This window comes from Cheilinus undulatus, linkage group 18 (assembly GCF_018320785.1).
Source record: "Cheilinus undulatus linkage group 18, ASM1832078v1, whole genome shotgun sequence".
Classification (NCBI taxonomy): Eukaryota; Metazoa; Chordata; class Actinopteri; order Labriformes; family Labridae; genus Cheilinus; species Cheilinus undulatus.
Window position 1 is genome coordinate 23,283,954 of NC_054882.1, and position 17,563 is coordinate 23,301,516.

Consider the following 17,563-nt stretch of genomic DNA (forward strand, 5'->3'; position numbering starts at 1 on the left):
ATGGTAGAGATTTGCACACAGTGGTTGCAGGATTTTATATAGGAAAAGTAGTTCATCTTCATTAACACCAAAGCACTTGAATTCTTAGAATGGCTGTTTCCATTCACATTGACTGTTACAATGATCACTGGGCTGGTACTGCATATTTGATGGCTTATTATAGAAGTCAGCATTGGTTTTCTGTTTGCATTGCAAAGGCATCATGCAGACAGACATCCAGTGGTACCATATAGTACAGTATATTTGGGGTGTCGGGGATATTAGATTTTCTTTCGGACAGTTGAAATTGTTCCTTTATGAGGGTTAGGGTACGATGGAAATAAGTTTGTCCAAAGCCTCAGTTAGAAACACCTCTAGAGCTGGCGCTCTTGCCATGACTGACTCCACTTTAGCTATTATCCAGTTTACACAGGCATAAGCTCATTAAAACATGCCAAACTCTAAAAATGTCTCAAATGCATCAGGACAATTCAACTCTTAAAAGATTTTTATTGTTTTGTCCAATAAGTACATTGGTTTCAAAGTGATACCAGCAAAACAAAAGTCAAAATAAATAAAACACTTGTAGGGAGAACAAAAAAAATCAAATTAGCCCACTATATGTTGAATTTAAAAAGCAATGAACAGAGAACAAACTGCAAACATTATCTCTCTGTTCAGCTCTGTTTTCTTCCACTTCCTATCAGATTGACCAGCAAACCTCACGTAAAACTCTGTTGCTTTATCATATTTACATGTAACAAACAGAAAACAAGTGACAAAGCTTGGAATGCCGGGAACCATTACAAAAGTGAGATAACTGTAGATACACGTACAGCGGGAGGAACATAGGCCACTGGTAGAGATCGGGTCTGTTCATTTACATCAGGAAGCACCTAGTCGCTTACAACAGAGTGGCAACAACTGACGACAGTGTCATATAAACCTTTGCCCAAAGACAGAAATATGGCACAGTAAGAAAAGTTTCATTTAAACTGGCTGAACTGAATCTCTTGCGATGATGAACTTTATTTTGATTTCCTTTCTTGAGATATCGCATGATAGCTTGCAGCAAGGGAAGGCTGTCTTGCAAAGATTTCTGTGCCACACTCAGGAAACATCTGGAGGAGAGGAGATGAAATAAAATACAGACTTGTTACTTTAAAAACTTCAAAGACAGAGCTCAAACCAAGATCCAAGCCTCTCTCACACACACGGGCTGCCAGCGAATGTGGAAATGATTCAAGATTAAATAAAATAACTCACAGCTTGCAGGTTGCTCTCCAAATCGTCGCATTAACTGATCATGTGTGAACTTCACAAAGGTGTCGTATTGCTCTGCAATTTTAAGGAGAGGAATACTTTTAGAGTGGACTAGACAGATGGGGACTTAAACTTTCAGGATTTACCATTAACAGGTCTCTTGCCTTATTTTGACATCTATCATTGTGATGTAAAAAACATGTCTCAGTACAAGTTCTCTACATACACACAAAGTTGAATTTATGCACGTTGTTGTTTAAACATGCAGTCAAAGTAACAGAGAAAATTTATAATTCTAGTGACTTCTAAACAACTTGAAGGAAAATATCAAACACAAGCCTCTTAAGATGTCTAAATTTCAAGGGTTTGTTTACCTTTTTGTTTTTATTTCATTTGCAGTATTAGTTAATGTTTCTTTCACAAGATCTTTCACAAGAAAGCTGATTTATAGTAGACTGGTCTGTGTATACCAACCTGCCAGTTTTGAGGTCATCGTCTCCTCATACTCCTCCCGCACCTTCTCTTCCCTTTCTTTCAGCAGGCGTTCACAAATCATTCCAACTTGTCTGAGGGTGAATAATGGCTGTTCTTTTCTAGAAGGAGAAACGCCTCCAGAAGACGCTCCTAAATGAAAGGACAAATTTAAGTGGCATGCTCTGTATTTTGAAATGTTATAGAGCATGTGAGTAGGATTCTGGACTAGTCTCAACTATAGTTAGCCTTGCTTAAATTACCTGGCATGCTGGAAACATTCAAAGTAGACGACTGGGATGGGGACTCTGGAGAATAGCAGCACTCTGACGGCTGGAAGCCTCCATCTAGATGCTTCCTCTTTTGAATGCGTTTGTACTCCTGCTTGATGCTGTTGAGGATTTGTTCTAGTGGAACAAAAGAAAGAGGTACATTAGTGAAGACAAAACAGCAACCACGTTATGAATTTGCAGTTAAATTCAAACGTTATCTGTCGCCTGGTTTGTTGCAGGGTGGTACAACGTGTTGCTAATACCCCTGAAGCCCCTGGCTGATAACAAAGCAGGCCAACATAAGTAACATTACCTGCACTAAGTGTTGACGATGATTCCCCAAATGGCGAGGGCTCCATGCTAAGATACTTCCTAGGGGATGAGGACGTGGACGAGGGGGACACAGGGATACATCTTCGTCTTTTTGGGGACGTAGGACTCATCAGGGGATCAAAATCCATGGTCCTCTTCAGGGTGGCTCCACACGCCATGACTTCAGTTTGTTAAAAGGATAAGAGAGAGGGGGTGCAAAATACCGAAACATAACAGTAATGCAGCGTCAACATCGGTTAATTCAAGAGACTGTTGAACACTACGAGTCTTCAACAGAGCTTAGTGTTTAAAGCGTGATTTTAATGCCAAAACAAGTTCCCTTCGCTAACAGAATACACGCTAAGCATACTGCGCAGCTGAGGCTTTAAATATTTGCTAACAAGCTAACGTTAGCTGTGCAAGCTGGCCGATAATCAAAAAGAAAACAAAGCTAACGTTAGCTTTGGCTAACGTTTGTAGAACGGTGCGATGTGTTCTAACGTACAACTGAAAAAAGCTTTTTGTTACCTTTCGAGGGGGTGAGGTTGTGTCGTCCAACTGCGTTCAACAACTTATGTTGTTCTAAAAGTTGCTTCCCAAAAGTTGAAGTGACGATCAGCCGGCTGTGGGCCAACCGTCTGCTGTTAGACAGGGGAGCTAGCTAACGTAACTTAGCAGCTTGTTTTTGATATGAGGCTGTCGGCTTCTCCGGCTTCTGACGTCAGATCTGAAATACGCCGCTGTGCATTCTGGGTTTTGTAGTGAAACAGCCAAGAAATGCGAAATTGCAGATTGGTGCCAAACTACTTGTTGATCTCATTTTTTCTACAGTCTATGGTTGATCTACATGAATTATAAAGTTTCAATGTCATGTTCGATGAACTACAAATGTTATCTATCACTATGATGGAAAGTTGCACACAATAGATGGAAGTTGTCTCCTTTAATGCCACAAGAGGGCAGTGTGACACAAAAAAACACAGACCACAGGGAGTGATCACAAAAGTCCAGACATCACCAACAGCATAATTATAGAAGTGATACATTTATCTATACCTATATGAAATAAAGTTATTTAAATGGCACCTAAAACTTTGACTTAGTTTTTAAATCAGTTTCTTAATCTCTCTGGTCCTTACGATAGGCAACACTATATGACTAGTTATCTTTTTTTGGGCTTTTAATGTCCACAAAAACCTTCCTTAAGGCAGGTGTGTCCAAACTATTTCCTGGGCACCAAATACGGCCTGTGGTATATTTTTGAGTGGCCAAATTCACTGAACAAAATGAAATACAGTCCACATTAGAACATAAAGCTTGTGATTGTATTGCATTTCTTTATTTCAGCACAAGGCTGTGCTTCCATTCTAATTCTGTAAACAAACATTTTAACAAGATGAATGCATTGATATGTTTTTTCTTTGTGATGACACTGAAATGACACTGTAAATGGTAAATATATCGGCAACCAAAATAATAACAGTATCTTGATTTATAATGCTGTGATGGATGACAGCAGCAAACAGCAGTACCAGTGGCGTTCCAGGGTTGGAGCCAGTAGTAGACAGGGCTGACCCAGGCCCCTCCCAAACCTTAACATGATTGTCTTTGCCTCGTCAGCTATTAACCATCAATTTAAGCAGGCACTAAGCTTATCTTAACCAACACCAGATTAGTTATACTAACTTTAACATCTTCAAGGGGAGGTATAAGGAAGTGGCCCCACCATCCTAATATTTACCTCTATGTGGCCCTCAGTGGAAAAAGTTTAAACACCCCTTCCTTAGGGCTTTATAGCATCAATTTTAGGTCCAAAGCAAAAAACAGCTGCACAAACACTTTTTTAATCTTGAAAAGGAAAACATGTCAAAATGAGCTGCAAGTTACACTGTAATGTTTTATGTTTTATTTTTAAAAATTATTATAAAAAACTAAGTATGCAGATGAAATTATGGAAAAAATAGACCAATTTAATATATTTATTCACTCACGTCTTTGCTGTACATAATCATGGGGAAACTGGCACAATGGATGTTTACATAAACACAGAAGCATAGCTTCTCACAAATGCCTAAACTGTTTTATAAGCACATGTACTAAGCAACTAGGTGATACTACCCAAATTACTACAGAGAAAAGTTTTGATTTGATCAAAACACTAGTCGTGTTTCAAAGTAAGACTCACCATTTAATCTATTAAATCAACTGTGCAATGAATAAATAAAGATGCCAAATTTCACAATATTATGGCTTTACAAAATCATTCATTGATTTCAGTTACATTACTTATAGTATGCAAACTTCACTTACAAGCACTGTGCTTTAATTTAACGGACATTTTGTACGATGAATGACACACTTTCACCTGCGTTACTTCCACAATATTGCTGATATGATGTCAGAAAAGGAAACAAAAGCAAACATCTTTTCAGGAAGGTAATTTTTGTGGATTTTTCACCCCCCTGTGTGTGAAGCGTTACTTTTTATAATCTTCTTGCCTCTTTATGTTGTGATTCCTGAAAACATAAGGATTCTGTTGATCGTCTTGTCTGACACCTACCCCACAGCAGTGTTCACAGGCATTAAAAACGACCACATGGAAACACTTAAACTGCTTACTGACGTTCTTGATTGTTTTTAAAGGTAATATGGAGACATTTGTCTTCATTTTAATCTGCTTTATGACCAGTTCAAACTTCATCACTGGAGCTTTAAAGCTGAAATCTGTAACTTCATACAAATTTAAACTATGGCAACAATGAGCATAGCATTTGTAAAAGTAATTGCAGAAACAAATTCATTTAAACCAGCTAATTCTTGTGACTGTAGTTGTCTTTTTTCTGTTGTTAATTTTTTTCACACATTTCCTTACCTGAAAAAGTTGTCTTACAAAGAAATGATTACCTGTTTTAATAGCATTTTCGAAGTCTGCACACTCCACCATGTACCTGGGTGTATAACAAACATTACAGATTTCAGCTTTGCAGCAACACAAACTTTATTTTCAGATTTGTGACTGTCATTATTTGGCACATTTCACAGTAACAAAGCAAATAACTAGAATGGTCAGGGCTATTCTACGTCTTCTCTTCACAGTTGTGTCAGAGAGCAGCTCCTCTTTTAGACTGCTGCTGCAGTAGAAGTGTCATTCCCTCCTGAAACAGAAACCTGGGCTACTTTTGCTCGAGCCTTTACAGAGGAGACCCCATCTCTCCCCGCCCCACCTGCTGTACTTCTCACGCTCCTGCTATTCCAGTCACTCTCGGCGCTGTTGTCCAGACTCTGTGATGCTCCCCGACACACATGGCAGATGTTGAGGAAGGCCCTGCGCAGGTCTTTGCTCCTCATGGCGTAGATCACAGGGTTGACGGTGGAGTTGAGCAGGCACAGCATGCTGCAGAAGGCAAACATGGTCCTGATGAAGTCGTTCACCTTCCCGAAGATGTCGTAAAACATGATGGTGAGAAGTGGGCCCCAGCAGATGATGAGAGCCACCAGGATCAGAACCAGGGTTTTAGCAAGACGCAAGTCCATGCGGGCCTGCTCGGGCCTGACTGTCTGCACTTTAGTCCCCTCTGCAGTGTAGACGATCACACTCCTCTGAGAGGTGCGGCTCAGCATGCGGACTGCATGGTTGTGGGACTTCCAGAGGATGAACATGTAGGCGTAGATGATGAAGAGCACCAAGATACTGGTCATACCAATCCAGAACATCAGGTACTTTTCATCGATGAGTGGGAAAATGTCTGAGCAGACAGAGTTGAGGCGCTTGCAGTTCCACCCGAGCAGAGGCAGCAGTGAGATGATGATAGAGATGGTCCACATCAAACTAAAGGCGATGACTGCTTTTGTCTTTGTGACGATACGTTTGTACGCCATGGGCCTGTGAATGGAGATGTAGCGGTCGATGGCAGTGAGAAACAAACTACCTACAGAGGCGGTGAAAGAGGCGATGACCCCGGCCAGCTTGAAGAGGAAAACATTAGGAGTGTCCTTCCTATGGAGGACGTGAAAGTCCAGGAAGCTGTAGACAAAAATGATGCTGCCTATGAGGTCAGCCACCGCCAGGCTGCCAATGAAGTGATAGGAGGGGCGAGAACGAAGCGTCTGCGAGTGTAAAATCACACACAGCACCATGAGATTCTCCAAGACTGTGAATGTTCCCAATGTGAGTGCCAAGATGGCGATTGCAAGCTGCTGCCCGGGAGTCAGAATCATAAAACACTCCATGTTGTCCACCATGTCCTCCCCACATTGTACCGTCCCTCCGCTCTCAACTGAGCTGCCATTCAACAGGAAGTCAGTCACGTTGGTGGGGAGAACACTGGGGAGGCCACCGATGATGACCTCTTTACTTCCAGGGACAAACCCTTGGAGAAAGGAGTTACTGAGCGAAGGAGGTTTATCAAAGTGTAATCTGTTTTTAATCAGAGCAGAGTCCACGGAGGAGGGGTCGTCATAGCTGGCATCATTTGAGCCCAGATACTGGACACCTGTTGTTAGCGTGCTCACTGTGGTGCCTGCTATCCTGTGCAGAGAAGACTTCATGGCTGGTTTATGGGGATGGAGGCGCTCAGTGGAGAGGTGTGTGTTGTGATATCATTAGAGCCATTCAAAGAGACATCTATGAAGAGATACAAGATTAGTCTTCCATTAAACAATGAACAAACATGTATAAATAAACACACAAATGCATCCTTGTAAAGCCAGAATACAATGAAATAACACCACTGTGTTGGTGTGATTAATAAAGTGTGAAGGGAATTTGTTGCTGGGAGATACTGGGCGAATCAGTGCATCAGCCAGCTGACTCCAGAGCAGATGCATCCCAGACAACAGTGGGAAACTGAACAGTTGATGACAAACCTGTGCAGCCTCAGGGGAAATCATAGCATTAAGTATGTAGGACAGGCCGGCTTTCTTATTAATTAAAGAGGTCATTAAGCATTAATCTGTTTTTACTCCCAATAATCACTGGATTAATTAGGCATCAAGGATGGAACAATAGAAGGGGCGCACAAATCTGTTCAAAGATGCATTAACATTTTTGACGCCAGTTATGATATTTATTATAAGCAGCTTAGTTTACATGTAAAGTTTAATCTGATATTTTTGAGAGGGAGAAACAGTCTTATCAAAACTATAAACTTGACTTGACGTGTTATTAGATGGACCAAGGTGATGTCCTTAGTGCTGTTACTAAAATATGTTGGTTAAAATATCAAGATAAATATTATTAAAGAATTAACTACGGCTGAAGAAGAAATAAAAACTACATTGTAACAGTGAAATCGTTTTATAAAACGTACGTACCTTGATTTTCTGGGCGCTAACATCCTACACCGTCTCATGACGTCTCAGAATAGTTGGTTAATAAACTAAACCGCTCCGTTTGTTGGGGTCTTCCGTCAGTAATAAAACTGTTGAGTTCACTCCAAAAAACTACGAGCCAGCCCCGGTGAAAATTGTTGTGGTGATGTTAATGATAAATGACCCGGGGAAACTCTGCTGTGTTGACTCCACAGATGCTGTCAAACACGGAGCAGACTGGAAAGCAGCCGGCGGTGGACTGAGAGTTGGTGGAAGCGCGCGCGGCTCCAAGGCTGCTTTATATGTGTGACGTCGAGCCTGAGAGAGGTGCATCTCCAAGCATCACCCACACCTTTATGTACTGCTGCTAGATACAAGATACAGAAAAACTGAGGACATGAGGTTGGTTATGACAAGCTTTAAATCCATTTCATTAAACACTAAATTCTAACAGTGCAGTTTTAACTACTTATTTATGTATTTATTCATTTGCTGATTTTCTGATACAAGCCTCAGATGTTGAAAAGTAGCCCTCCTGTTTGTCCTAAAATGATAAATGATGTTTGATTGGTCTATTAGCATTAAGGCATTAATCATAATTAATTAAGGTCCATAATCAATGCACACATTTTTGAAATGGCAATTAATAGCCATTAATAGCCATACTTAATATCATGCAGTATTCTTTGATCTACCTGAAGTCCCATATTTTCTGTCAAAACAAAAGACAATGCAAAAAATCCAAGATGGAAAAAACTACCCTATGAATACTAATTAGTGGAATTTCAAAATGCAACAATATGTGATTGATTGCAATCCTACAGAAATTCTGAGAGTAATCACAATTTGAAAAATTTTGTGAACACCTTCTTTAGTGAGGCTTATTACCCAGCAATTTCATAATAATAAGTGGTAATTTTCTTGTAATTTCTCACAAGTTGGCATTTTACCAAGTAAGAACTTGGAAATATGGTAATATGAAGTATTTACTGAGTCATGATGCATTAACCCTAACCCTAAAAATTACTTAGAAATTATTCAGGAGTGACTCACTTTAAGTTAGTTGACCAAAACAAATAAATTGGCATTATAAGGCAATTTATATAGGAAAATATCATTTTATTCATAGGAAAATATTTCTTACTTGGTAAAATACATTATTACCAGAGATCTGCCACAATATTATGAGGAGTAGGATTACAGGGTTAGGGTTGGCGTAAAATACCACCTAATTACCAGAATTGCTACAGTATGGATTAGAGTAAGGGTTAGGATTAGGATTAGGGTTAGAGAGAAAGGGTTGGGGTAAAACACCACCATATTACCATAGAGCTGCTAAAATATAACAAGGTTAGGGTTAGGATCGGGGGGTTGGGGTAAAATACTGCCTAATTACCATAGAATTGCCACAATACAACAACAGTTGGGGTTGGGGTTAAGAGAGTTAGGGTAATATAGCAACTAATTAGGATTAGCATAATTAGGATAAGGTTTAGGATTAGGGGACAAAGGTGAGGGTTGGGGTAAAATAGCTGCCACAATATTACAAGGAATTACTTGATGATTAATACAATATAACTAGGCAAGTACTTCCTTAATATTACCAAGTTATTAAATTAAAATGAGAACTTATTACTTGGCATTTACCCACTTATTTTGTGAAATTTCAAGATCATTACCACTTATTACTTTAAAATTACCAGATAATTAGGGCCTATTGAAATAAAGCGCTACCAAAAATTTTGAAGTCCTGATGTTTTTGCAATGAAGATACCAAACTTCAGACAGCTTTATAAAATATTGCCGTTTAACCAAATTATCAGAAGGTTTCAAGATTCTGGATAATTTTCAACATACCCACTGTCACCTATTAGGATGGCTTTCCGCTAAAACCAGAGAGGACACTCATAACACCTTTTCTCCATCATTATGTGAAATTCATCCGTGAACCAAACCAAACCAAATTGGTACTTTACTGTTTAGTAAAAGCATGTCATGGAGAGATTTTTTTTTATTAAACAGAATCCTTAAATTAAAATGTCAAGCAATGGAGATAGGCAGAGCTGCACAACAACTCAACAGAGTAACATAAATGGGGATGATAGAGTGTGTGGTTTATGGAAGATAATAATCATGGTCAATCAGAAGTAAGTGATGATTTATACGTATAACAGGAGTAGTCCTTTATCAAATTAATGCAAACATTTCTTTGCAAATTTCTGCATAATGTGCGTAAAGTTTTATAAGAAAATTACAGTGAAGCGCGCCATTCTGCATAACCTCATATTAAATGTTGCTGATAAGTGTGTTTACTTATGTTGATTTCGGCATGAAATGGCTTTTCTTTCCTTTTTTAGTTAAAAAACATCTCCTCTATTAAGCTAATTTTGGCATCTGACTTTTTCTGGTAACAAAACATGTTTAATTTCACCATTCAGTTCAAAGTCAGTGCAGTCCATCCCAAATATCCTCCACTATTAATCTATTTATTTACTGCAGTTGGGGGTCACATGTTCTCACTATTTAGAGTCCTTTTCCTGTCCTGCGCAGCTGCGCAATTATTTCCACTAAGCACTCCCAGCAGAGCTTTCTCCCAAATTACATGTATCTTGTTGTGGAAAATACATGACATTTGGCGATGCGACATGATGGATAAAACAATGAAAAGCATCACACGTGATGATGCCAGAGCCTCCAGATTTGGCAGAACAGAAGAGGCTGAGGAGTCATCCAAGTAATTACTCAACACTTGTTATGATGTGCTTAATGCACGTTTATCAGCAGTAAATCATTCAGAGTAGAACATAATTGTCTATATGTGCTTTATGTGTCAACTGAGAGACAGCCAGTGTATGTGAAATATCCTAACAATGACTACTGATAATGGATTTAATCTATAAGTACTGAGATGCATGTAAAGGATCTCCTAATTCATCCCTCTGGGGTATTTTCCTCCTGATCCAGATAATTTTTCTCTATTTTTTGCTTGAAAGCATCAGCTGATATCTGTCAAAGTTGGGCTGAGCACTGAAATACACATCCATCAAAATAATCATCGACATTTCAGTTTCATTTTCACTAAGGCAGAGATTGAGGGATTTCTAAGACAAAGCCGTCTGCAATGACAAAAGGCCTCTATATGACTGTAACAGCAACTTGTAGCTGTTCAATTTTCCTGTAATCCTCTTTCACCATGTGGGCTGTGCAGTTATGGGAGGCTGCAGCTTTTGTTTCACGCCCCTCTGTCTTTGTTGTTGAATACTGGGAGTGATTTACACTGATTGATTTTTGTAGGATTCCTCATAAAAGCACCATAATGCATCTCATTTTATATTGATCGGCCTCTATTCTTTCTCTATTTGTTCTGTGTCTGCCTACAATATGAAATCATCACTTTCAGTAGCCACATAGGCTCCAAATTCTGCAAAGCAGGACAAAAACATTCAAACACATGTGAATTTAGGTACGTCTTTTTGTCTTTTTTGATGTATACTGCATGCAAAAGATAATTCTGAACCCTTGATAGAAAAATCAGAGTAAAAGAGGCATTTTGTGCATGAAATATAGTTGTTACACAAACAGCCCTCTGCAAGATGAGACTTTGAAACAGCCTGCCTGTCTCTGATGTGTTTGTGTCGAGAGGTTGGAGGAAGGGAGGGAGTGTGAAGGGAGAGTGAGGAGGAAAAGATGCATAAATAGAGGGGAGGGTAGGAGGTTGTGGCTGTACACTGACGGCTCTTTACCATTTCCTAATCTGCCACTTCGATATTCTGCTTGTCTCCAGCTGGAGACACTTCATGCTGCAGCCAAGGTGGCACCACAGAATGAAACTGAGCTCACTTTGGCAAAGATAGAAAGCCCAAACACAATGTTTGCTAAATGTGTTTTTATGCCTTTTGCATGTTTTTCCATCTAATGCACAGAAGAGTTGCAGGCATCGCCACCTTACATGAGTCATCTACCGACTGCAGGCTCATTATTTATGTTTTTGAACGGTTATCAACATGGCTTCATTATGCAAACCAAAGGTGTTTGTTGCAGCATTTTTCATCTTTAATTAAACAAACAGGAAACATAATCAGGGAGGGATCAAATAAACAGAGAGTGTCATTGAGTGCCGGAGTTCCCTGTTGGGATTTTTTTGCTCTTTCCTTCCGTCTTTCTCACAGAAAGAATAAAAACAGTCGTGACTTTAAGGAACTTTAAGCATCAGGAACTTTAAGTTTGTGATGATTTTGATGCCCACTATGGACACTCTAATCTCTTTGCTGATTTGCTGTGTACATGTTTGAAAAGCATTTCTAAACAAAAAATAATAATACTGCTTTCTCTTAACCTTCAACTTAATTACTTATCTAAACCTAACACAAAAAAATAAGGACATCTGTGTTTGGTAGATAATTTCTTTGTTGCAATAATTCTTCTTTATAATAAATCTTGTGCTGTTGGGAATCCTGTTTATTTCCCTTTTAAATGGTGCCACATTTGTAAGGAACATGCCTTTGTGGGATGAGCAGCAGAGCTGAATATGTGGGTTGCACCCATTAAAAATTTGCAAAATCTTCTCTGCCAGTCCCAAACAGCTTCTTCTGCTGTTGCTATTGACTTTTTTGAGCCTCTGATAAAACAAGGTGCTGCCAATCAGGTACCAGGTTGTCAGCTCCTGGCATCAGCATGCTACCTTTGACTGATCTGGATGGGGCCTGTGAGATAGGGCAACTTCAAGGTGGTGTTCTGTAAAACCATGTTGCAGCATTATTGTGAGCCCTAGTCCCATCTCCAAACAGAAGACCAAGTTCTATATAACAGGAGATGTCAGAGACAGGTTGTGAAGTGGACATCCAAAGAAGATGACGACACCCCAAGAAGAAGACCGTTAATTCATCCTGTCAGCACTGAGGTTGCCTTCTACAGATTCACAGTCAGAGTTTGCAGGACAAGGTCCACAGTCATGTCTTTTGGGTCAAATTTTGAGTTGTTTCCACCGAGATTAATTTTTCTCTCTAATTTGACAACAGGTGACTTTTTGGTTAAATGACAGATATTTCTGCCTAGGTCGATTTTTTGCTAAAATTTTGCAAAAAATCCACAGTCATGAGTTTTTGGTCAAATTCTTAGTCGTTTTGCAGGTGTGGATTTTTTTGCTCAAATTTGGCGACAGGGTCACGGCCCTGTCTTTTGGGTCAGATTTTGAGATGTTTCCGCCAACGTTGATTTTTCTCTCAAATTTGGCGACAGGTCTGCAGTCATGACTTTTTTGTCAAATGTGAGTCTTTTCTGTTGCAGCTGATTTTTTGTTAAAATTTTGCAACAGATCTGCAGTCCTGTCTCTTGGGTCAAATTTTGAGTTGTTTCACCGAAGTTGATTTTTACTCTCAAATTTGACGACAGGTCCACGGTCATTACTTTTTTGGGTCAAATTTTGAGCCATTTCTGCTTTCCCCCACAGAGTGGTGTTTGTCAGAGACTGCCTCCAGAATTTGGGAGCGGAGAGGATGGAATGGCTTGCCAGCAGTCCTGACCTCAACCACATTGAACACTTGTGGCATCAGCTTGGGCGTGCTGTTCGTGCCAGAGTGACCAACACAACCCCATTGGCTGACTTGCCACAAATGCTGGTTGAAGAATGGGATGCCATCCCAACGCAGTGTCTGGCAATGCTAGTTCCCTGCATGAGGAGGAGGTGCCAGGCTGTTGTGGCTGTGTATCGTTTTTATACACACTACTGAGTCTCCTGTTTGTTAAAATAATTAGTCGTTAAATTGTCAATATGTCTAGTTTCTTCAGACTTCAATCATCGAATTCACCAAACAACACAAAACAAGAGTTAATGGCAGAATAAGCTGTTTGCCATTGGCAGAAGATTTGGCAACATTTTCAAGGGCGCAACTCACATACTCAGCTCTGCTGCTAATCCAACAAATGCATGTTCCTTACAAATGAGGCACCATTTAATAGGGAAATAAACTGGCATTCCAACGGTATATGATGTATTGCCAAAAATGCAGCTTTGACAGTGCCCTATGAGCTTCATTTGACAGCTACCCTACGGTAAAAGTGTCATACATTAAAAATAAGAATATAGATAAGGTCATTCCTTGTCTTTATGGTCTTGTTTACTTTCTTTGTTCATAAAGAAGAATTTAAATTGATTTCAGTCCATCTCATAACCAATCAAAAATGTCTCATGGGAAGTGAACTTTAATGATTTTTGAGTCTTAATTTTTTTGTATTTGAAAGAAAATCAACTGTCATATCCAAAACACTTAAAATGCAGCATTAAAAGATTAAAAAAAATTGTCTTTTTTATCTTTTAATGCAGATCATTGTGGTTCATAATTCTAAAACTGTGTTGAACAATAAAAAAGAACTATCAGTTTCATTTGATGCAGAGAAACATTTTTGTGGTTGCAGAAGAGAGAATGCCAACAGCATCATGGTCAGTGGGTAGAATCCCCTTCATGCACCATTTAGTCATATAAAGACCTTTTCTATCTCTGTAGAAACACAGTGGTAATCACAAAGACTTAGCAGGTGGTTCAGTGAATGCTCACTTGTGCAAACACTATGCAAATGAATGCTGCGGGCTCAGAGAAACTCAGGCGGCAGCAGCTTTCAGTTACAGCTCAGTTGAAATGTTTCTCTCCATTGTAGCCCCTTTCAGGTGATACAGTGCAAACAGTAGTTTCTCCCAGCAAGAGAGCAAGGTCTAGAATAACCTCACACTGCGACTGGCTGATTCAGAGCCAGAGATTTATTAACCCAGCTAAGGAGACTGGCGAGTGCACCAATTGGACCTGACAGCCATGAGAGCAGCAGTCACCTGTAATCACATGCCCTTTTTGTCTGAAAAACAGGAGTTGTGAAGTTGGATTTATTTTGGCAGGTAAAAATACATGTCTTTGTTTCTGCCATTTGCCATGATGTCAGTCTGAAATATAAGGCAGTTAAGGTGTGTCAGAAATGAACCAGAAACACGGTACTAAAATCATCATTTTTTAAGCTGAGTTGACAAACTGCTCACTGAACCCATGCTCTGAAATGTAGCACTTTTAGCAGCAACATTAACTTTCAGAAGGAGCTTTTTTCCCCAGGAAACTTATTGTGATCCCTCCTTTTTGCTCTGGTTTTGGTCTCATCCATGGTCTACAAGAAAGCTTAGCCACCTCCATTATGCTTCCTGTAGGTCTTCGCATTGTGAAGTTTTATTTGGTTGTTTGTTTCTTTTTTGCACCTTATACCTGGGGTCACTACTGTAGATATGAATACAGGTAGAACTTCAGATGATATAACAAGTGGAAGTGGACAAACCAGTGGCTAACCATGATGGCTAACCACTAAAAGACAAGGCAGTCTAGCTGTAGACCTCGGACGCCCCCCTTGCAGACAACTATTGTGAGACGCCGCCTCTGTCAGATTGGAAATACACAATAAAACTTTTGAAATAAAACCGGATTAAACATCCAGTTAGGGTTAGGGTAAGAGTTAGGATACCAAGTCTCCAGGCGTATTACCAGAGGTGAAAAGGCCTCAGCAAAAGAGATGCCTTCAAGCTTGACCTTGGCTGCCAAGTGATACATGTGACAACATGTATTGAGCTTGACTCTGGCCACCCACACCCCCACTCCAGCCCCACTCTGTGGCACATTGGGCCCTGTGATGAATCCTTAGCGCCCTTCATGCCCAAAAGTTATGCACATGACTTTAGCTACTGAGCTGAAGCTAACATGGCTACATTAGCTATGTTAGTTTATGCTGCATTTGCTGAATATCACATCGCTACATAGCATTAGCAACATTGCTAACATTAGCTTTAGCTATGTCAGCTAAAGTTCCTGTTGCTAAAGCTAACATTGCTGCATTGGCTCTGTTCCAGTACATCTCGCACTGTTCCTTGTTGTTTTGGAAATATGTATCTAATAATTTTAAAGAAAATTTCTGAAGACTTCCAGAATTTTAAGTTGACCTCAACAAGTTCTTCTGGTCTGCCAGTGGAACGAAAGACAACAACATGCATCTCTTAATGACTGACATCCTTTCAGTGGGCTAGCACTGCTAACATTAGCCACATTCTGCAAACCAGCTTCGCACCATTACTGTTACGGTTTGACGTTGTATTGTAAAGTTGTTTTGAAGAAAGTATCTACTCGACTCTAGCCTTATCGACTAAATGCAATTATATTTAGCGTTCAATCAGATGGGAGATATACGCTGAGGAGCCTCTCTAGTCCATGGTCTCCCAGGTCTCCCAAAATTGAAGACTTTTGAAAATCATCTAGTGTGTGTCCAGCCTAATAGAGGAGATAGCTACTTAGACACTCTTTAAAAGTAATCCCTATATAGTGAGATATAATTTCATTGTAGATTAATAGCTGGGTAACTTAAACGTGACATAAAAAGATGACAGAGGAAGACAGAAGAGGAAGTGACAATATAGTGTTTACAAGATGGCTGCTGAATTAAAGTCTGAGACTATAATGTCAGGTTTTGTTCTTTTAACAGTGCTACATGTAATCAGAACTACTTACTTCATAAACTAATGACTGGAAAAGAAAAAGGCCATTTAATAGAAAAAACAAAACCACTCCCATCAACTGGTTTGCTGTAAATGTTCCTTAATACTTCCGGCTGTGTTCACACATCTACTCATTTAATCAAATGCATTTGCAGGATGAGGACTAATTCAAACAGTTCACTTTGTTTGATGGAGATTAATTCAAATTCTTTCTGGATGTTGGCCATTGATGTTCTTGAAGCATTAGCACTGACTGTTGTGGGTTGTGTGTGAACTCATTATCATGAAAAGAACAAAGCCCAAATGACTAATGAAGAAAAACTTCTGATGAAGAAGTGATGAAAGTTTGACTTTCTAGTCGTCTTTCTATGAAGTGCCTTGTCTCAGCACATCCATGCATAAAAATATATTAGGCAAATACATCTCTGGACCGCTATGAGACAAATCTTTAATCCTGTAATATATGAATATTTCATGCAGGCACAGACTTCAAATTTAGAACCAAGTCAAACTGGTTTGTTTAAATGACATATTTTTAAAATGGAATTTGGATCTATAGATTTAAGTCCTGAGTGGATAGAGTTACATACACTATATGGACAGAAGTGAGCAGTACAACAACAAGAACTGTAAAGACATTGTATTCAGATACATGTACTTTAATATGGAGTTGGCCCCCTTTGCTGCTATAACAGCCTCCACTCTTAGAAGCCTTTCCACAAGATTTTGGAGTGCATTCTAGTGCCAAACCACAGGGCCATGGACCTGTACCGATCTGTGGGTTTGGTACTGGGCCCCACAGAAAGAACAGATAACTTATTTTATTTCCGTTTCATTGGCTTTTACAGTCTTAAAGATGTTTTATTTTGAAAAATGACTTCTCTACTGTGATGTAATCAGTCTGTGCCATTTGGCATCTTGACACATGTCAAAATGTCAGTCAAATAATAACCTCAAATTCAGCCCACAAGCTAGCTAAAATTAGTTTAAAACAAACGTCATTGTAGAGCTTGACAGGGAAAGGTTCAAAAAGGAGACTGAGACAGAGCCTTCAATTGCCCAGAAAAGAAAGCTGCATTCCCAGCTGTGATTTATTTCATGATATTAATACAGGTGTGTTGGATCAGTGGCATTGGTGCTAGCGTCCTGCTGACAGTTACTTAATTTTTGAGGTACAACGTGTGACTTGGGTACTAATGTTCAAATTAGCTATCCATGTCACTTTCAGATCCCTTTTCATGACTATTTCCAGCCATTTTTGCCACATCTTTTACACTATTAACCCATTTTTGACACTTTATACCTGTTTTTGTTCTTTTTCATTTTTGTTCACTACTTCAGTTGCCCATTTTTCACTTTTAGAGCAATTTTTTTCCACTTTTAGCACATTTTTACCTCGGTAATCCATTGTTGACACTTTTAACTCATTTCTGCCACCAAT

At 39.5% G+C, this 17,563-nt stretch overlaps 2 protein-coding genes across 2 annotated transcripts; both read right to left on the reverse strand.

Annotated features, from left to right (window-relative positions):
* Positions 1-469: 469 nt before the first annotated feature.
* Positions 470-3,002, reverse strand: LOC121526795 (akirin-2-like). The gene is made up of 6 exons (XM_041813549.1): positions 2,826-3,002; positions 2,299-2,478; positions 1,977-2,120; positions 1,717-1,866; positions 1,246-1,317; positions 470-1,100 (listed from the first exon to the last, which is right to left on the reverse strand). Exons 2-6 carry the CDS (start codon positions 2,474-2,476, stop codon positions 1,090-1,092), a joined length of 555 nt encoding a protein of 184 aa, XP_041669483.1. The 5' UTR covers positions 2,477-2,478; positions 2,826-3,002; the 3' UTR covers positions 470-1,089.
* Positions 3,003-3,960: 958 nt separating this feature from the next.
* On the reverse strand, positions 3,961-7,846 carry LOC121526440 (cannabinoid receptor type 1B-like). Its single transcript, XM_041813034.1, has 2 exons — positions 7,611-7,846; positions 3,961-6,921 (listed from the first exon to the last, which is right to left on the reverse strand). Exon 2 carries the CDS (start codon positions 6,843-6,845, stop codon positions 5,418-5,420), a length of 1,428 nt encoding a protein of 475 aa, XP_041668968.1. The 5' UTR covers positions 6,846-6,921; positions 7,611-7,846; the 3' UTR covers positions 3,961-5,417.
* Between the last annotated feature and the right edge of the window lie 9,717 nt (positions 7,847-17,563).

Excerpts from the sequence above, each read along its gene's own strand:
- LOC121526440 (XM_041813034.1), bottom strand. The coding sequence starts at position 6,845 with ATGAAGTCTTCTCTGCACAGGATAGCAGGCACCACAGTGAGCACGCTA.
- LOC121526795 (XM_041813549.1), bottom strand. The coding sequence starts at position 2,476 with ATGGCGTGTGGAGCCACCCTGAAGAGGACCATGGATTTTGATCCCCTG. Across the intron at positions 2,121-2,298 it reads ATCGTCAACACTTAGTGCAG|AACAAATCCTCAACAGCATC; the intron begins GTAATGTTACTT and ends TTGTTCCACTAG. Across the intron at positions 1,318-1,716 it reads GATGACCTCAAAACTGGCAG|AGCAATACGACACCTTTGTG; the intron begins GTTGGTATACAC and ends TTAAAATTGCAG.